Source organism: Leishmania major, chromosome 18 (assembly GCF_000002725.2).
Source record: "Leishmania major strain Friedlin complete genome, chromosome 18".
Taxonomy (NCBI): domain Eukaryota; phylum Euglenozoa; class Kinetoplastea; order Trypanosomatida; family Trypanosomatidae; genus Leishmania; species Leishmania major.
Window position 1 is genome coordinate 106,584 of NC_007259.2, and position 20,389 is coordinate 126,972.

The 20,389-nt window shown below is 58.4% G+C and overlaps 5 protein-coding genes across 5 annotated transcripts; all 5 read right to left on the bottom strand.

Moving 5' to 3' along the window:
* Window positions 1-2,005: 2,005 nt before the first annotated feature.
* On the bottom strand, window positions 2,006-2,902 carry LMJF_18_0230 (putative 60S ribosomal protein L7; the record flags this gene model as incomplete). The annotated part of the gene is made up of 1 exon (XM_001682377.1): window positions 2,006-2,902. The coding sequence occupies one exon, from the start codon at window positions 2,900-2,902 to the stop codon at window positions 2,006-2,008; it is 897 nt and encodes a 298-aa protein (XP_001682429.1).
* Window positions 2,903-4,952: 2,050 nt separating this feature from the next.
* Window positions 4,953-6,167, bottom strand: LMJF_18_0240 (conserved hypothetical protein; the record flags this gene model as incomplete). Its single annotated transcript, XM_001682378.1, has 1 exon — window positions 4,953-6,167. The coding sequence occupies one exon, from the start codon at window positions 6,165-6,167 to the stop codon at window positions 4,953-4,955; it is 1,215 nt and encodes a 404-aa protein (XP_001682430.1).
* Window positions 6,168-6,861: 694 nt separating this feature from the next.
* Window positions 6,862-7,290, bottom strand: LMJF_18_0250 (conserved hypothetical protein; the record flags this gene model as incomplete). Its single annotated transcript, XM_001682379.1, has 1 exon — window positions 6,862-7,290. One exon carries the CDS (start codon window positions 7,288-7,290, stop codon window positions 6,862-6,864), a length of 429 nt encoding a protein of 142 aa, XP_001682431.1.
* Window positions 7,291-8,475: 1,185 nt separating this feature from the next.
* Window positions 8,476-8,832, bottom strand: LMJF_18_0260 (conserved hypothetical protein; the record flags this gene model as incomplete). The annotated part of the gene is made up of 1 exon (XM_001682380.1): window positions 8,476-8,832. The coding sequence occupies one exon, from the start codon at window positions 8,830-8,832 to the stop codon at window positions 8,476-8,478; it is 357 nt and encodes a 118-aa protein (XP_001682432.1).
* Window positions 8,833-16,485: 7,653 nt separating this feature from the next.
* Window positions 16,486-17,553, bottom strand: GSK3 (putative glycogen synthase kinase; the record flags this gene model as incomplete). Its single annotated transcript, XM_001682381.1, has 1 exon — window positions 16,486-17,553. One exon carries the CDS (start codon window positions 17,551-17,553, stop codon window positions 16,486-16,488), a length of 1,068 nt encoding a protein of 355 aa, XP_001682433.1.
* Between the last annotated feature and the right edge of the window lie 2,836 nt (window positions 17,554-20,389).

Consider the following 20,389-nt stretch of genomic DNA (forward strand, 5'->3'; position numbering starts at 1 on the left):
AAGTCGACTAGGCGTGTCACGCGTCTGTTCTCTGTGTGCGCACGTATCCGGGGTGTCTGTGTGTGGGTGGGTGGGTGGGTGGAAGAGAACGAGAGGGGAGAGCCGAAAAAGAAGCAGGGAAAGGCGCTCACGAGTCCGACTCACTCGCGCAGCCGCCTCCACTGGATGCCCGTGTTGGCGGTAGCTACCGCACAACCCGCACGCACGGACGCAAAGCGATGGCACGCACAAGAGAGAGAAAGAGGGTGCGCAAGGACAGCAAGATGGCGGGCAGGTAGCTGTGGCAGCGCGTGCATGTCTTTCGCGATGCGCAGCCGTGGCAAGGAGCCACGCTGTGAGCCTCTCGGCAGAGAGAGGGCGTGTGTGACGCGCAGCGCACCGACGGCTCGAGCGAGAGCGAGAGAGAGGTAGCGGGAGGAAGGTGCGGAGGAAGAAGACGAGGCGATGACAGTACCTGCCTTCATCAAGCGGCCCTGAGCACTACACACGCAGCCCTTGTATGTCGACGCGTGGTGAAGCGAGCTGACAAATAGAGAGGCCCCCACGCACGCATGTACACCCCTACACCAAGAGTACAAGGACGCGGGAGAGGACCCCGCAGCTCCCTCGGTAAGCAAAGGGCATGTGCATGCCATCTCGCATTCGATACGGGTGGTGCAAGAAGGGGGAGCCTCACATTTACGGGCCAAGTCAAGGTCGCCTGGATTGCGCCGGCACCACAGCATGTCACACGGCATTCCAGCGCCCGCCGGCCCGCCCCGACACCACCACCCTCCCCCAGCTCTCACTGACACCGCCACCCCTCCCTCTTTTGCTACCGCCCCTCTCTTGCCCTCTCCTCGCCTGGGCACAGTGATAAGTTCCTCCTCTCTTGCGCATGCGCGCTCTCTCGCTCGCCAAGACGCGGAACCCACACGCATCCACCTCAACGCACGCTCTCTTCAGCACGCCGTTGCTGAGAGTCCCGTCTGTGATGTCATCTTTCCGTGTATATTTATCTGCATGCAAGCGCAAGTGGCAAGTGTGTTAGCAATCATTAGCAATCGACAGGCGCCCCACACGTGAGCAATGGACGTGACGGGGTGCAGGGTCAACGCTGGAGAGACGCGCTAGCACTGGCATGCACACACACGCAGTCACAGTGCACGCACAGAGACAGCAGGCGCAGTCAAATCAGGATAGCTTTGGTCGCTCTGTCTTCTCCCTCGCCTCCGCCGTGTCCAACACCACGACCGGCACACCGGTAGATGACGCTGTAGCTCAGAGATAAACACGCTTGAGGTAGAGCAACTCCTGCTGAGATACGCGCCACTCAAACAGCCTCCCTCCTCTATCGCCTTCACACACGTGGCCAAGCCTACTCGGCTCAGGCCGCCACGACGTCATGACGGTGTTGGTGGTGGTGGCGGGAGGGGCACGCGCGCTGTCTGGGCTGTGCACACAATTATTCGTCGTCGTAGGAGTCGTATCCGTTATGAACTTACTAGACAACGAAAGAGGGGATGTCGCCACGGCCGACACAGCACACAAACCCAAGCACAGAACACGACGAAAGAAGAGGGGCAGAGGAGTGCCACACATGTCTGTTCGAGTGGCCCCTTTCATCGTCACCACACAAAAACGGCTCCCACCAAAGAGCGGCGAAAGCAGATTCGTCCGCGTACCCGAAACCGCCGTCGGCATGCTGTTTGTCAACGGCACCTCAACGTGCCAACAAGCGCCACAGCAATGTGTATTAGGCCGGGTCGGTCGCCCTCCGCAGAGCCACACTCAGACCCATCTATACGGCGATAGACCGGCGCGCCAGACATACAGCATGGAGAGCTGAAGCCGCTTCGCACACGTACACAAACACACAATGGAGTGGTGGTGGTGGTGTGTGTGTGCGTGTGTGTGTAGGGGGGGGTCATCACACATTCCACCGAAGCAACGTCCACCACAGCCTCCCCATTTCGCTTCTCTCTCCGTCCGCCTCTTTTCCGGCATCGTGTACCATGCAACTGCTTTAGGCGGCCTTGCGCTTCACAGTCACCGCCTTAGACTTCTTCGCCGCAGCGGCAGCCTTGCGCTGCTTCTCGACCGTGATCTGGTGCAGCTGGTCCGATAGGTACGCGGCGAAGGAGTCCTTGTTGACGATCTCCAACTTCTGATGAACGGAACGGTGGCGCTCGATGAAGAGCTGGCGGGGCGGGTGGAAATCAAAGGGCGCTATGTGGCGGAGAACCTCCTCTACGTGTTCGCCATGCGTGGCAATGGTCTCTACAAGATCTTCAATGCACAGCACATTGTACTGGCCCAGTGCCTGCTCCAGCAGCAGGTTGCCGCTAATGAGCCGCTTCGTCTGCGTCTCCTCGTTGTACAAGGAGCCGCGGGTGCGAAGGAGCGACTCCAGCTGAGCCCTGTCCGGCTGGCCAACAATCGAGAAGGGTGTCAGCTGCTCAATGAGCTTCTCTGTGCGTGGTGTCAGGCTGATCAAGCGTGCCGAGTAGATCTTGAGAAGGCCCAGCTTTCTGAAAGCCGCCGCCACCTCCGGCGGGATCTGCGACCCCTTCGCGCGCACCACGAGCCGTACCGGGCTCTCACGCAGCCGCTTCTTCAGTTCCCCGAAATTCACGTGGCGGCGGCGGCCCTCGACCTTCTCGCCGATCTTCTGGAACTTGCGTCCTTGATTCTCCTTGCGCTGCGCGTGCTTCAGGATCGTCTGAGCGGAGATGAACTTCTTCGTCGAAAGCTTGCGCTTGCGCTTCACGTCTAGCTTGTTCTTGTGGCGCTCACGGCGCTCCTGCAGCTTATCCTTACGCAGCACGCGATCAGCACGCAGCTGCTCAACGGACTTGCGCTGCAGAAGAATGGTCTCCTTCACGCGCTCGCCCGGCAGCCACTTCGGCGGGTTCTTACCCATGATGGCCGTGAAAGGGAAAAGAGTCGGTGTGTGCTCCTACGTGCGTGGGAAGGGCGTGCGTGGAAGCACAAAGAAATGATAAAGGAGGAGGAGAAGCGGGGCGGTGCGGTCGGTCAGGGGGAGGGGGAGGGAGACGATACGAGCTCGAGGAAGCGCGTGTGTTACGCCGGCGTGAGAGAGCGGTCGGAAGTGTTCTGCTCAGCTGGCGAATTAGAGGCACCACGCACGACAACGCAACAATGAAGCACCACCGAGACGTCACCGTTTCCACGACGGGAGAGTAGTGAAAGATGCAGACAACGGAAAGAAGAGAGAGACGGCAGCGGTTGTGGTTGTTGGACGCGTCGGAGGACCGAGTAGGGACATCAAGAGAAACCTTCGCGCGCCGCGGTAGTCATAGCGCGAGCTCCGCAGCGAGGGGAGAAGGGTGTAAACCGTGGTTCGGCCCATCCGGCCTCCCCTCCACACACACACACACACGGCGACGTCCACGCATGGAGGCGCCGCCGGCGTTCCTATGGCTGCATTGTGTCTGTGAGTGCTGTCATCGATGCCAAAGAGCAAGGAATGGGTGAGCGACCGGCTTGAGTTCTCCAGTGGTGGCTCGGCGTGCAAAATAGAACGCTCAGCCACCAAGTCACCAGACACTCGCGTCCTTGCCTCGTTTGGTTACTAGTTTGTTCGAAGGAGCTGAGCCGCTGGGTTGTGCGCCGGATGCAGATACGACTGATACGCCGTACACGGGTCTTGTGGCTGCGTCGCTGTGCTGCACCCTTGCGCGCGGATACGTCGCGCCCCCGCATGATAAGACGCCCTCGCACCCTCGCCGCCCACGCCTCTCCCCCCTCCCCTTCCCTGACAACACCTCGAGCCCTCACCAAGATGTCAGGTAGACTGCTTCGTATCCATGCCTTCGCCGAGACAGAGGAAGAGGCACGCGGATAACGAGAGACAACGCGTTAGCAGAAGTGGACTCACACATGGAGAGAGGAAGTGGGTCAGAGGCGATCAAACACACACGGCTACTCCTCCACGCAAGAGGGATACGACACTTTTCAATCAGATCGAGCGCAAGAGCACCAAGTAGAACACAAGAATAGCGGGCGGCGAAGGTTGAGCAGAAACGGGCACCAACGGTGTTTGGCAGGACACGCCTGAGAGAGGGAGAGAGGGTGCACACCGTACAAAAGAGCGCACAGCACGCTCCGGTAAAAGACAAACAGAATACACACGCATACACCTAAGGGGATGCGCTGGAGAGGGTGTTGGCGGCGGCAAGGCTCGTCACGACGATGGGCTGACATGCCTGCGAGAGAATGAGCGACAAACAGAGCAGCAACGGGCACGGAGAGAAACTGTAGGCATGCGGGAGAGGAAGCCTGTGTACTCGAACGTGGGACTGAGCAGGCAAGACGACGACCGGTAGTGGGGGTCGGTCCAGAGGGAGAGGAGGAGGAAGGGTTGCCGCACTGACACACACACACACACACAGAGAGAGAGAGCGAGATATCGGCCTTCGAGGAAGGGAAAGAGGCGGCCCCCTTACCAACCCCTTCCCGCCCAACGGGCGCGTGCTGTAGACAGCCACAAGGGCTACGAAGCAAACAAAAAGCTTCTCAAAACCTCACCATTCAAGCGGCGCCTCATGGGAGCGTGGGGGAGGAGGGATGCTTGTAAAAACGGAGCCGGTGGCGACGACGCATCATGGACAAGCGCTCTCATTCTCCTTCTCTGCCGTTGCCCGCTGTCCGATCCGTGAGAAAGGCAGCCGGCACGCTTCATGTGAAGAAAGGAAGGCATGTATGGATATGAAAGAGACCAAGGATACCCACGCACCCGTCTCGCTCACGACTCGTCTCTGTTGCTGCTTTGCTGGGCAGATGAAAAGTGAGCAGAGAGAGGGGAGGGTAGGGGAGGGTAGGGGAGCTGCGGCAGCATCTTTCGCATGTCGTGCAGTGGTGCGAAGACAGGGGGAGGCCGAGCGAGCCAATGGCCAACAGTCGACACAAAACTCACACAACAGCTTCCAATGCCACACGAGCGTGTGGCATTACTGCTGGAGCAGCCTCGAAACATGCTGTCTTGAGGGTACAATGTCCACGAGCTCGTTGTCCTGCAAGCAGAGCACAAGCACCAGACCTTCATCCTCAGTGCCGGCCCCCGACGGGCTGGTTCCATTCCAGCCGTAGGTACCCGCGGAGGAGCACCACGACGCAAGGATCACGTAAGGCGCCCTGTAGGTGTTAGCGAGGTCCATGGCAAGCCGCGGAATGTACTGCGCCGCGTCCATCACGGATGTCGATGGCGCCCGTGTCGTCTTCCCGCGCAGCTGCGCCACACGACGACGGGGGTCAGGCGGTAGGAAATCATCCACAGAAGGTAGAGCGGCAGCTGAACCTACCGCGGCACGAAGCGCTGCTTGCGACATCGACGTTGTCTGTAGCAACTCCTCCCACGCATCAAGGCCTGACTTTCCGCTGCGCCACCGCTCCGTCGCCAGACGCTTCCGCTCCGCGGCGTCCACGGCAGCAGACCACGTGCGAGTCGCGTTCTCCGACACGAAGACAAAGAGGGGGTCTTTGGCGCCGTCATTGCCCTCATTACTTGCTGCCGCCACCGCCGCCGCTCTCTCCCGCAGTCGCTCCGGAGCCGGGAGCGTGTGCACACGCAGGACGCGTAGAGACTGTTGGTGTCGATCGCCCATCAACGCGCGCCGGTGCGACTGCCAGGCGGAGGGCAAGATGAGCACTTGTCTGTCATCCTCTGTGTCCTCAGACCCAGCGCCGCCCGCAAGAGAGGCAAACACGCATGTTGGGTATACCGAACCTAGCGTCGCGATCCACTCCTTCAGCATCCCACTGGCGGTCAAGCGTGATGGAGCAGAGATGAGAGTGAAATCGCCGACGGTGAAGTAGTACTGCCAGCGAGATGCGAGGGAGAGCAACTGCTGCTCTCTCTCGGCCCATGACGGTACACGATCGAGAGTACCGCCATGTAGCAGCTCTGCGTCGGCGTCTGTTAGTCGAAGAACAGCCACGGACACGCTGTGCGCCACCGAAGAGGTGAAGAAAGAAGATCCTGCGGACGATGAGGCATCAGCGGTGCTGTGAAGACGTCGGAAGACGGCCTCGGTTCGCTGCTGCACTTCGCGCGTGCCCGTATTCCCGCACCAACCAATAATGAGTACGTAGATGAAAAACGCCGTCGCCACTGCAGCGGTGTGACGATCTGCGAAGTAGTGAATAATGTGCCGTGCGGGGACCATGATTTCAGGGACTAAAGATACGTGAGTGCATTTCCATGTGCCTGCACAACGCCTGAAGGTCAGCGCGCTGCCGAGCGACGTGGCAGCAGAGCAAGAAAGGGGGAAAGCCCTAGAGGGCCTAGCACGCAATCTGGCAGCAGCAGCAGCAGCAGCAACGACCTGCGCACCCTCCACCCCGTCTTCCTCTTTTCTTCTCGTGTATGATCGATTCCAGCGTGTGATGGTGCGCGCCGTCACGTTTCCTGAGCGGTAAGTGAGCCAAAGAAATAGAGAGAGAGAGAGAGAGACAGAGAAAGGAGACCAAGAAGGACTGAAAATGCACGAGGAACGGCACGCATGTGCATCGCTGCCCCACCCCACCCCGAAGTTCGCAGCCGACACACTTTCGCCCCCCCCGCCTCGTCCGCCTGTTGCGGTGACACCCAACGCACTGAAACAGCCTTACACCTTCTCTTCACTCAAGCAAGACTGCGGAGGAGTCGCACACACGAGCAAATGTTGCATAGAGCTACTTCTATTTGCCAACGCTCACGAGGTATCTGCCTGCAGTACGTGCATGCGCCCTGGAAACGTCTCTCAGCAAGGAGCACTGCACCAAGACACGAAAATCGCACCCAACAATTTCGCACAACAGACCCCATCCACTCACGCAGCAGCCAAGACACTCACCACCGCTTGTCTCGTTTCCCTAATTTCAATCGGTGTCGCGCAGAAGCTTGTGGCGCTGCCGTCGGACGTGTGCCGCGTAGTCGTCGTCATTGGCCGTGAGTTGCTCCTCCTCAGCCGGCTGCACAAACGCTGGGCTCTTCGCGGTGCGCTCGCGCTGCATATCCTTCAAAATATCGTCCTTCACAAATCCGGGCACGGCCGGCGAGGAAAGCGTGTTGCTCGCCTCGAACCAGTAATTCTCCCCTGTCGGGGTGCCGTCCTGCATGTAGCGCTTCGTCGACTGTTCCTCTGCGTGTGCACGGCGCAGTTTATCGCTGGCGATGCCACTCATGTAGTTGCCTAAACGGTCGGCAAACTGGCCCTGCTGATAGCGGGTGAGCTTCTCTGGTTCCTGGCCGCCCATCAGCCGACGTGCCTCGAGCAGGCACTGCCGAAAATCCGACTCGTCGTGCATGATGCTGCGGAAATAGTCAGCAGCCTCCTGCGACTGACGACCGCCCTCGACGGAGCGCTGCACAAACGACAAGATCCACTCATCTGTGTCGTCTGGCTGCAAACTGTCGGTGGCTGCCGCCTCTGCAGAGGTGGACGAGGAGCAGGGAGACGGAGAAGCGGCGGGGGGGTCGGTTGCACCGCGTGGCAGTCCATGAGGTGATGGACTGGGGCCTGGCGAACCGACGCGGCCTTCTCGGAAGCAGCGTTGCACAACACACGCAGCAAACAGCGTAGTCGCGTGCTGCGCTGCAAGGGCCAAGTGGAGAGCACGCATCGCGTTTCGCAGGAGAAAGACACCTCGAGCCTCGAATGCCTGAACGTGGAGAAAGAAATAACAAAGTGGATCAACTCACTGGTACGACACACGTCAATGGACACTGTGCGCGTGTGCCGTGGGGCCCGCCGGTCGCGTACAGAGTTTGCGAGAGGTGTCGCGACGAGAGAGAGAGAGAGAGAGAGAGCAAGAGAGAGACGTAGAGCAAACCAAAAACGCACTCGTAGACGCCATACGCCGCCAACCTTTCTTCTATAGCGGATGTCTACGCATACAGATATATCTTGCGTCATTGCGAAACAAGCACATGCAGAGAAACGGCGGCGGAAAAGGGGGAGATGAACAGAGCACACGGCAAGTGATGCGCACTGTAGAGGTGCATCAGACGCGGAGGAGGTGCGGAGGAGATAGAAATTCGTCTGCCACACACCTTTCGCCTCCCTGCGCGACTTTGCATCGCTGAAGACGCACTGCCAACCACCACCTCCAACGCAGAGCGGAGCACACAGTACCACTTCGCACATTGTGAAGCAACACACACCCACACGGGCGTCCAACAGTCCTGATGCCACAACGCTGCCGACAAAAAAAAAGCGTTCATGTCAGCAAACCTACACGCGTGGCACACCGTCCATCCAGCGCCGACCGTGGAGGATGGCGCCGCGCGATCGCGCTGCTTCCTGCCTCTGTGGTTGCGTGATGCACCGCACAGCGCTGGAGTTGGCAGAGACACCGAAGAGAAGCAACAACGACGAAAGAAGAAAAATCGAACACTGCCGACGCAACGCGCGTTGAGCAAGAGAAGCTGGGAGCTCACTGCCTGGATACGTGCGAGCCCTCTCCCCACTCCCCACCTCCCTTCCTGTCACACTACTCGCGAAGAGACAGATGGGTAGGAGAGACGTTGTACTTGTACACGTACACATCGGGCCGATGATGCGCACGGTACGCCTCGATCTCCTCCTCAAAGTACGGCTCACTTTGAAAGCTGACGGGCAGTGGATCGTTGAAGTTGGAGCGCGACAGCTTGGCGAACGCGCCAACTTTCTTTTCCGTCGTGTGCGGCGCCCACGAGACGCGGCGGGCGTGACTGACAGCCTCCTTGCTGAAGAAATCCTCTGTGCGAACACTCAGAGCGCGAGAGGGTGTGATTAATGCTGGAGACACCAGGGCGCCGCCAACGGTGCGCCTGGTCGCCGCAGCGAGAGGACGCAGACCTCCTAGCATTCCTTGCAGGCGCCCGCGTGGAACGGTGGCGTCGTGGTGGTGCACGAGACGACTGAGAAGAGCACTGCCGCGGCACGGATGAGCTCACGAGTGAAGGTCCAGAATACGAAAACAGGAGGAGGAAAACAAGTGGAGAGGCTAGGGTGGCAGTGGTGCGGCAGCAGAGGCAGCAAGTGCCCACTACCTCTGGCAAGAAGACGCATCAGCTGCGAGCCAATGATGAACGTGTCGGCTCAGCGCACAGAGGAGTCGCGGCTCTTCAACCAGCCGCTGGTGGTGTTCTTTACGGCCCTCAAGCCAACCTGCTGACACCAACTTGAGCATGCGTATATCGCTGGTATCTGGGGGGCGGTTACTCTGACTTCAACTGGACTGCTCAGCGCAAGGCGGGCCAAAAGCGGGCCTTGTCGCTGTACCATGCTCACCACTGTGCCACGCGATATACGAGTGCACCTGCGTGGAGCCCGCACCTCGTCGACCCCCTTCCAGATTTCGTTGCTCGCTCGCTCTGCAACTCCACACGTCAATCCTTACTTTCGGATGAAGCACATTCGCACGCAGCCGTGAAAACGCCTCCTTCCGATGAGCGTGCCGTGTAGTAGCGAGACGGGAAGCAAGGAAGACGCGCACACACTCCCACTCACACACACATGGGAGGGGAGGGGGCTTGAGCTGTCGAGTAGAAAGGCAGCAAGCGTGTTTCAAAGAAAAGAGCACAGGCAGGGGGGTGGGGGTAAGAGACCGTTCAAGAACGGGAGGAGATCGTATCCATTTCTTCGTCATTTCTTTTGGTGGGAGGAGGCGACATGGCCCGCGGAGGTGGCACACATACACGTGGAGCACATGGACACGTATGCGAAACGCGCCTCCAGACGCGCGCTGCGGATGTGAAGCAGAGGGGCGAGGCACGAGAGCAAGGCGATGCAGAAATACGGTCGGAGCGTAGAGAAGTGGAATTAGTATTGCCGAGTAGGAGAACGGGCCACACCTCCGCGCGCACCAGCACCCATGTACACGTACATGATCTGATACGCAGACGAGACCCGCAAAGCAGAAGAACAGACGTGTGACGTCGTCTGCGACGCCTGCACTCGCCGCTCACTTCATCACCTCCTCCAAGCCTTTCGTGCCTCCTTCTTGGTGTCCTTGCCGAGCTCCTTCGCCAGTTGCCGAGCATCAGCCCGGCAGCGCCGGTGGCTACCACGGCGTTGCACCCGGTGAATCGCATGACTGAAGTCGTACAGGAGGCCATACGGCAGCTATACCACCTTGCAGTCGTGGATGCGGGCCGAAACACCGAACAGGTCGTCGATGTGGCGGGAATACAAGCAGACATGATGCTGGCAATAATAGCAGAAACCATCGAAGATAGAAGAAGGTAGCAAGACGTCTCCGTGTGTCGGACACGGATAGTGCCGAAGAGGCCCTGACGGGCCTACGTCAGAGAGTCGCGAAGGAAGAGAGGTGAGAAGTCGTGTGTATTCCCTGCACTGCAGGGTCATCAAACACCCCTCAAGACAGAGGAGGGGCACACACACCTCCGCGCGTGGCGTCTCAGGGCCCAGCGACCCCGCACCCTCTGTGTGGGTGGAGGACGCCACAGCAGCCCTCCTATATCCCTGCCAAATGCCGAGCCACGTGAGGTGGTGACAGGGCCAGGTGCCAACGACGTAGAGGGGTGGCGAGTGCGATGCATCCCTGCTGACGCCGGCAGCCGTGTCCTGGACGGCGTGGCGTCGGGGCGACCTGCGACTGCGAACAGGCCTGTGCCGTGCACGTGATGGGCAGGGTGCCCGCGTGACTCGACCGACTGTCTCGCCCCTGGCCCTCACACGGCCCACTGGTGAGGCGACCTGCGCCGCGCGGGGTGTTTTGGCGGAGTTTGAGCTGCAGGCCGTGTTCTCCGATGGCCGAGCCGGCGCATCGGTGCACCATGTGTGTTTGTTCTACGGCTGCTTCGCACCACACGCAGTGGTGGCGGGGACCTGTGACGGGCCAGAGGGGTGTCGAATCGAGTCGACTTCACCGCTGCACGGCAGTGAATGACAATCATGGAAAAAAAAACAAAGGAAGTGCCACCAAGCGCGGAGCAGGATGGCGTAGAGCGGTGATGTGAAAGTCGCTCAGTAAAACGCGCAACGGAGTGTTTCGAGGGCAAAGACAGTGAGAAAATAGTGCACGCAGCGACAGAGGTGAAAGCACCAGGAACGTTTCAGCTTGAAGGCTGAAGTCCGTGGTGCGTTGCATGCAAGGAGAGTTCCAGCCAGCCGGTCGTGCCGACTGCAAGTCGTCTGCGCTTGTCGGCGGCCTTTGGGCGTGCGCACACAGCAGCCCGGATGCAGGGATGCGTCTGTGTGCTGCGTGGCAAGGGCTACACGAGACCGCGCCTCTCACGCCTTTTTGTTGCACAGCAAAGGAGAAGACGTGACGAAGGCTCAAAGACGGCTGCTGGCGCAGGCACCGCGGGTGATGGGTTCGAGGCGCATCGCGCAAAGTGTCAGTGAAGAGAAGTAGCGGTGAGGTACCTGGAAAAGGAGATTCAGAGAGAGAGAGAGAGGGGCAGAGGCTGCGCCACCCCAGGTTCCTTCGGCAGCGGCCTCGCAACCAAAGCACCGATGCCTCCGGGGGAGGGGGGTGCGTGCCCCACATGCTCTCTCCCTTACGCCTCCCCTTCCCCCCTTTTCGTCTTCCTGCAGACGCCTCTCTCCTCCCGATCTGCCCTTGCACGCGACAAAACACACACCAGCTTCCAGTCACTGCGTTTTTTGGCCCGTCACAGTTTCCCCTCTGTCGAGGCAGGCTGAGTCTCGCCTTGCCTACCCGACCTCTCCCCCTCCGGGGGAGATGGTGCGTCTTGAGCGCCGCACAGCGTGTTCCGCTTGCTTGCCTGGGAGAGGTATTCGATTGGTGCGGGTGTGTGTTGTTGTTGCTACTGTTCTTACGTTTGAGTTCTTTGTGCGTTTTCTTCGCCAGTGCGGGCGCGGCTGCCATTCGGGTTGCGTCGGTGTGTCTGTGTGTCTCTGTCTGCGCGTGTGCGCGTCCGTGCTCTCTTCTGATATCGCTCTTTGAGAAACGACAACACGGATGGGGATGCTGCAACTCCTTCACCTTCGCGCCTGTGTGCAGCGCTGACGCGGTGCGTTGTCTTTTTTTTTTCGTATGCGACTCCCCTTCCTCTTCCCTCCCTCCCTCCCTCTTTACGCGACATTCCCCTCTTCTCTTTTCCTCATGCCCGTTTGCGTGTCCATCCAGTGTCCATCCTCAACGGCAAGACAATCCAAGGAGGAGGGCGGGACAGCCATGCGCACAGGCGCCGTGGATATTACGGAAGAGAGGAGAGCCTTTCACGAGTGCTGGCGTCTTGCAGTCTTGTAGAAAAACTGAAATAATTACAGCACGCCGACTTCGCTCCTGTGCCCTACTTGGAGTCCATGTGTTTGTGAGTGTATGTATGTGTATGTGTGTGTAGGGGGGATGATGACTACAGGGGGGGGGTTCACTGAAGAGAGGACTTGCGCATGGCTGCGCCCCTTTCTTTTCGGTTCGTGGCTCATCTCTTTCGCTTCACGGGGCGGCGCATACATGTGTATATGCATGCATGCATGTGTGTGTGTGTGTGTGTGTGTGTGTGTGTGTGTGTGTGTGTGTGTGTGTGTGTGCGTATGCGTGTGTGTCGATAGGGAGCGCAAGAGCGATAGCCAAGTAAGCGAAGACGCGACACAAGCGCCCAAGGAGGGAGAAAAATGTCCACTGAAGAGCGGAATCAGCTCTACGTTTGGTGCCGTCGTGCGTGTGGTGGCGCGGAGGATGTACGATCAACGTGGGCGGTGACGACGGTGAGAGAGGATGAGACGACAAATCGAGAGAGAGAACACCAACAACAACCAAAAAGGGATGAAAAGTCGCGCACACATACAGAGGCACCTACATCACAGTACAACGATATCCGAACAAGACCAACAAAAGAAAAGAAGCGAGCTCAGATGGGGCACAGAAAAAGCATACAACAGAGCAACACCACACCGCACACACACACACACACACACGCGTAAGCACGCATGCACACACAACACTCCTACAGTAAAACAAACAGCGACAACAAACACAAGCACGGAAGTCAAAAAAAGGGTGTACTCTCGCACACGAAAATTCCGAGCACACCCCGCACGGACACCGTCGGACATAGACGCACGCCAACACAGACGCCCAAACGTGCACATAAACCCACAAACGACACAAAAAAAGGAAGATGAGGGAAACAGCGAGCGAGCACCGCGTTCAGCCGGTGCAGTCGGGGGGAAGGGGGAGGCAAGCAACCAGAACGCACATGCGACACACACGGAACATCAACCTCTCCCCCCCCCCAAAAAAAAAGAACAGAGAAAGAAACAACAAATAATGCACCGCAAACACACGCACCGCAACGCACGCACACACACACACACGAAAAAGAAAAGACACAGCTACATACATTTTGATCCTTTTCGCACGAGATCAGGAAGCGTAGAGACCAGGAGAGAGGGAGGACACAGAAAGAGAAGCGAAAATCTGGGCGACATCTCACGATCTAGTCCCTTCCTCGGCTCTCAGCGCAGCTGCCATGTCACCTATTTCGCCCGAGGGCATGCACGCTTGCTCAGTCGCAGCGCACTCCTCGTCGCATGAGGCAATCACCACACACTGGGAGGAGGGGGCACAGCGAAAAGCCGGCTGCGCACCTCCAGCACTTCGCTTTCGCTGCGCATCCCCCTCCCCCCTCCCACACACACGCTCTCCCTTCCCCTCGTCGCTTGTGTTTCTTCTTTCTGCTCGAGAAAAACCGACGTGTACGCCCGCCCGAACGCGCGCCACGAGCCACACAAAAATATATAAAAACGCTGCCAAACAAGCCGCGACGCATACACGCACACACGTATATGTTTGATCCCTCACATGGGAAGGATGAGCAGTCCCGCACCAGCGCCATCCGCACCGCGCAGACGACTCGGTAAACAGAGAGAGAGAGAGAGAGCAAAGTAAAACGACGAGAAACGCACGGATGAAAAAGACGCACCGAAACAGTACAGAAGAAAAATCCCCTGCGCATCAGAAAACGCCCCAGGAGAGGGCGAGAGGGCGAGAGAGAGGGGGGGGTGACATCACATCCGCAACACATGAAGAGACTACGAAACACACACAGACACACACACAAAACAGAATGAGCAACGGAAGCCGCGAGACACCGACAAACACAACAAGGAAAACATTAACGCCGACACAGACACAGACAAACGGAGACAGAGACAGAGAGAGAAAGAGAGAGCACCGCTTATGCTAGCGTGCCACGCGCTGACGTGTGCAAGCGGGGGAGCGAAAACGAAAATGGCGTTCATCGCTTGGCGAAACTCTGTTTCCTCTCTCGCCCGCCTTCTTGCACGCTTCTCATTATGTATTTATTGTCCACAGTAGTACAATCATGCACTCTCCCGGCTCTTCCTCGTCCCCATCCCCCCATCTCTCGCTCGCTCTCTCTGCGAGCTATCCCTCCTTTCGCTGCTCCGCAGAGATGCGGGTGTCTGTATGTGCATGGCGCACGGAAGATTAGGGGAGGGGATGCGACGCAGCGTGAGGGGAAGGGAAGAGGAGAGCAGAGAGGAACGCGGAGAGCGTGGTGGAGAGAGCGTTCGTCCAGTTCGATTCTTTCACCAGCTTTTATCCTGTTTTTGTTGCGTTTTTGTTCGCTTTTACTCCGCGGAACAACCAGAGTAAAGAGACGGAGAACTATCTATTCCTAGAAATGAACATCAAAACATAGGGCACAGTAAAACGTGGCGAGGGGCGGAGGGGGTGGGGGGGAAGGGATGAAGAGGGCGACACAACGCAGCACGCGCAAAGACGCAGAGAAGAACGGTGCCTAAGAGCGAAAACAAAGGAAAAAATGAAAAGGCGTGCATACGTGGAGGGCACAAGCGCAGGACTGCTCATCAGGCGCCATGTAACCGTGCGCAGTGGACGACGACCAGCAAGAGACGCGCAGGAAGAGCGTTGAAGATCAAGGAAGCAGCTGCCGTGCTTGCACAACTGCATGCGTGCAGTCGACGCACTAGATGGGCAAGGGGAGAAACAAGGAGTGCAGATCACGGCCGCGGAATGAAGCTTGCAGCGGCCTCCTTTCCGTTGACCTCAGCGTGTCGCCACAACAAGGAGATTTCGTGCTGATGCAGACGTCACGTAGTTTTTCCCCTCCTTCCAACCGCCTCTGTGTGGTTTGCACTCTGTCCCTCGACTTGCTCTCTCTCCCCCTCTCTCCCCTTCGTTTCGATACTTCGCAGTGCTTCTGTGGGAAAAAAAAAAGATTTTGTCTCTTGTTCCGCGCTGGCCCCTTTTCATAGCTGCTCGCCTTTCATGTAATATATATATATATATATATTACGCGTATCCAAAAATTAGGGCCACCATACAACATCCTGTGTGTTTTCTATTTGAGAGAGAGGGCGGTGATGTGTGGCTGTGTACGTGTCCTCTGTCCGTGACCCCTCGTGAAAGGGTTCGAAGCGATGGCGATCGCACCACTGAGAGACCACGAGGAAGAGGCAGGGGGGTCGTTGATGAAGCGCACTCACACGCGTGCTCACACGCCCATACAACTTCGCCCTTCTCCCCGCTCTCCGTACACGACACCACGCCACGCAGGACCACCTGACTCACGGCCTGCCTTTCGCCGCTGCCTTTTCCCCTTCGTAGTTTTCGTCCGTCATCGCCATCATCTGGGCACGAGAACAAAGACAACGGAAGCTCACGAGTGCACGGGAGGCGCGTTGTGCCGGGAACACAGACGGCGCGAGCGCAGCCGTGTGCATTGCCTATGTGCACAACAGTCATATCACGCTACAGGTGACGAAGAAAGCCATTCTGAAAATTCAACCGGCACACACATCACAGGAGGGACGTCGAAATAGACGGCCGGAGATGTGGGAGCAGGACGTGTGTACACACCCGCACGCATGTGCAGGTGCGCCTCGGCATCTTAGGAATGAGGAAGGCGGAGGTATAGAGAGACGGAGAGGTGTGAGTGCACACAAGCACACACACGCACACGCACTCGGCCACTCGATCGAGATATAAACAGGAAAAACTATATAGAGAGAGGGAGAGAGGCCACCTGCAACCGCCCCGAGGATCATACAGACACAGACTTCACCTTTCACGGGAAAAAAAGGGCGTGGGTGTGTGCGCATGTGTGAACGAAACACACCAAAGCAGAGGAGGCGATACTTTCGGCGTTTCGCATCGCTAAAACATCATCACTCGTAAACAAGAGCCTCTCAGCCGCACCTGTGACTCGTCGAGCAGCATAGAGACGGAGGAGCCGCCGAGGGATGCAGAGGCATCCCACGCAACAACAACAACAACAATAACACAAAAGCGCTGAAGAGGAGGCGTCAGCTGCTCCCCCCACCACCACGGCCTCCGTCGTCGTCTACCGGCTTCGCCCGCTCTGTTTGCCGCTGCGCCGCCCTCGGCACCGCGGACTTGACGCCTCCTCTCTGCCATCTGTTGTTTCTTCGGGCCCGCTGCAAGGGCGCTCAGCCGCCATCACACTTCTTCTGCGTACTTGGCACAGCCATGCAACCGGCTCCCTCCATCCACCTCGCTGCGCCCCCCCCCCCAACTCTACTTGCGAACTAGCTTGGCCTTCTGCGCTTCGCTCATGACCTCGATCTCGTTCGGCAGGAAGCGGAAGAGGTCTTCAGGGAGATCCTTGTTATTCGGCAGCTTCGTGGCGGGGTCGTGAAGCTCGTCGAAGTAAGGGTGGCACAGTGCCTCGTAAGGCTTCATGCGCTCCTCCGGCAAGTACTGCAGCAGGGCACTAAGAAGATCGTACGCCTCCTTGGCGTCCTTCAGCGAATGATCAGAGAACACGTTGCTCCACGGGATGCCCTTGCTATTGTATAGATCCACGTCCGTGTGCGACGGATTCAGCTTACGCAGCACCTCGCGCGAAGGGCAGCCGAGCACGCGCACAATTTCGTGCAGCTGGCCGGCGCTGTTGTCGCCGCGGAAGATGGGCTCGCCAAGCATCATCTCAGCGAAGATACACCCCACCGACCAGATGTCGACTGCGGTCGTGTAGTGCTGGTTACCGAAGATGAGCTCAGGGGCGCGGTAGTAACGAGAGCAGATGTATGCCACGTTCGGCTCCGACGGCGAGAGTTTCTTCGCACTGCCAAAATCGCACAGCTTGAGTGTGCCGTCCGCCTCGTTGACGAGCACGTTGTGCGGCTTGATGTCGCGGTGGCACACGTTTACGGAGGGCAGGTGCAAGCACCCGATACTTCGGATCAGCTGAAAAAGGAAGACCTTGATCAGGATCGGCGGTGGCGCCACTTGACGGCGGTAGTAGTTGCGGCAGCAGCGGTGCAACGTATCCGGCACGTACTCCATCACGACATTGAGGTAGATATCGCGGCGGTCGCGCTCACCCAGGGTGTAGAAGTAGCTCTGGAGCTGGACAATGTTGGGGTGGTGCAGCACGGCGAGGTCCTGCATGATCTGCAGCTCGCGGTTGCGGAAGCGCGGGTCCTGGATAACCTTCTTGATCGCCACGCTCATGCCCGTCGACTTCTCCTTGCCTAGTTGCACTGTGCCGAATGTACCCTGCCCAGCCATGCGCTCCACCTGGAACCGGTCCATCTCCTTGCGACTTCGCTCATCCGCGGCAGCGGCAGCGTTGAGCGACATGTTGTCTCCGGTGTGACTGGATGACGAGGTGGTGTTTGTTTTTTTCCTGTTACTGGGGCTGAACTTGGTGGTGAGCTTCTCGAAAAAGGACGGCGTAGTCGGAACACACACGTGAGGCGGAGAAGCGAGGAAACGGAAGGGGAGATGAGAAATCCCCCTTCCAAGAGCAGAAAAAAAAAAAACAGCGACAGCGCACGGACACAGTGACGCGTGCACGCGAACAGAGCGAGAGAGAGAGAGAGCGAGGAGCGCAGGTCGCGCTAGAAAGCACCAATGCGGAGGGAGTTTGGTGGGAAGAGATGTTGCCGAGACGCGCGCACACACACAATCTAACAAGCTAGCGCACCTCACATACGCAGCGCACGCGAGAAAGACAAGGCGACAGTGCGGGAGACGTGAGGTGGGGTGGGAGAGAGAGAGACGAGATGCCTGCCACTCGCAGATACACGGGCACAGCCACGAGAAATCGACGAACAGAGAAGAGGCGGGAACACACACCAACACAACTAAAAGGCAAGGGAGAGAGGCGTGGAGGAAAGAGAGATGATGGATGACGCACCACCTCACACCTACACAGACGCACAGGCAGACGTAGTCCGAGACGGAGAGGGAGAGCTGAAGCAGCGGCGGCGGCTCAAAGAAAAAAATCAGCGAGGGGTGCGCAAGAGAAAGACAAGAGCGAGTCTGTATAGCAGACGAAGAGAGCGCACGGTGGTGCTCGGAGGGGGGAGGGAACAGAGAGATCAAACAAAAAACAAAGAAAACGATGAGACGCTGCACTGTCAGCGCCGCTCCTCGTTTCCGTTCACGGAGATAGGCGTTGGGTGGTTTATGTCGCGTATGTGCGTGTGTATCAGGACGGTGTACGCGTAATGAGTTCCGCTTTGTGCCGAGAGACACGTTCCTTTTTTGCTCTTCTGTTCCGCTCTTCTCTCTGCTGTCCCAACGCACTGTCTTCAAGTGCGTAGCTGTATTCGTAGCGACCGTGTCTCTCTCTCGCGCGCGCGCACTCGTCTGGCTCTGTCCCGTGCCACACGCAAAACAAGAAGCCGGTGAGGCGAGGAACGGGAAGAGACACCCAACGACGCACACACGCACGCACAAGGAGAGGAAGGAGGTCGGCCTCTCTTTCTGTTTGTCAGCAGAAAAAAAGGAGGGAAACCGCGCAAGCCGAATCGTGCTGCCGGCGGTCCCAACGCTACAGGTACTCCGTGAGAAGGCGAGTCCGTCACACGTCGAGAACGAGGCGTGATGGAGAGAACACAGGGAAGAGTGTCCGCCGCAGGAGGGGGAGGAGGTATATAGTGAGGGCGTGAGGCGATTCAGTTGTAGATTGTCTATCTGTGTGTGTGCGTTTGTGGGTGACTGCCTCGGGTGGGCAAGGCCGGGAGAGCAAAGTAAATGGAGCGAATCACCAACGTGCGCACAAATGTGAGGAGGGAGGGAGGGAAGGAAGGGGATGACGGGGAGGGGAGGGGGGGAGGGAGGGAGGGAGGGAGGGGGTACTACAAACAGGCGGCACTGAAAAGCTCGATTCTTGCTGTGGCTTGGTTATTTCTCGCTTCGCTGTGCAACCCAGTGATCTCAGCCGCGGCGTGAAGCAGCGGCGAAGTCAACAGATGGGGGAGAGAGAGGAAGGAGGCAGCGGAAAGTCACGGAATAAACGCAACACGCGAAAGGAGCATGACAGAATCAGAAACGGATGGCATGCACGCCCACAGGAGGAGGAGGACGTCCCATGTGACACACGCGCACACAAGGCATACAGACAGGTGTGCCGTGGTCGTGAGTGAGTGCATCGGCATACGCCTGAGGCTCCCTTCGTCTTTCTCTGGCGTAGCTCGCGAGCGCTAACTTGTCTGCAGAGCGAGGGAAGGGCAGGTCGGCACGAGATGGGGGGGGGGGGGCGGGAGAGTCGCCCTCAGCTTTTCGAATTTCGTTCCTTTTCCGTTTCACCGTCACCTATCATACGCCCCGTGCGCCTCTTAGCCACCTCCAGTATAGGTCCCTCTCTCTCTCTCTGTGTGTGTCTGTGTGTGCTCCCCCCCCCCCTCCCTCCCCCGCGTGTGTGTGTGTGTGTGTGTGTGTGTGTGGTGGAGCGCTCGTGCGTCTGCTGGCAGCCCAGCGCTGGCACAAGGCAAGAGAGTTACTGGGGAACAGAGAAAGAGGAGGCCAGCGGCAAGGAGGGAAGGCAACACGGGTGAAGTGAGTCACGTATGCGATATACCACGATAGCATCGAACCGCATCATGCCTGAACAACACAAGCCAAAAGAGGAAAAAAGAAGGACGCCCATCACGTGCACGGCACAGGCCTGTTCGCAGTCGCAGGTCGCCCCGACGCCACGCCGTCCAGGACACGGCTGCCGGCGTCAGCAGGGATGCATCGCACTCGCCACCCCTCTACGTCGTTGGCACCTGGCCCTGTCACCACCTCACGTGGCTCGGCATTTGGCAGGGATATAGGAGGGCTGCTGTGGCGTCCTCCACCCACACAGAGGGTGCGGGGTCGCTGGGCCCTGAGACGCCACGCGCGGAGGTGTGTGTGCCCCTCCTCTCTCATGAGGGACTGAAAGCAGCAAGCAGAGGATAACGAAGACAACGCCACTGTGCAGGTGATTCTCAAGATTGGCACGGGGCGCACGGGCACTGCTGCACCAGGAGCAGAGACCGAAGTTAGGGGTAGGGAGCAGTGCAGAAGCCGTCATGGCTGAAGGAACGAGGACGGCGGCGGTGGGTTTAGCGCATACGCAGCAGAGAGCGGCGAGGAAGAGACGATATCTATATATATAGATAGATAGATATAGATGAGCAGCGCTTGCGTGCACTGTGTGGAA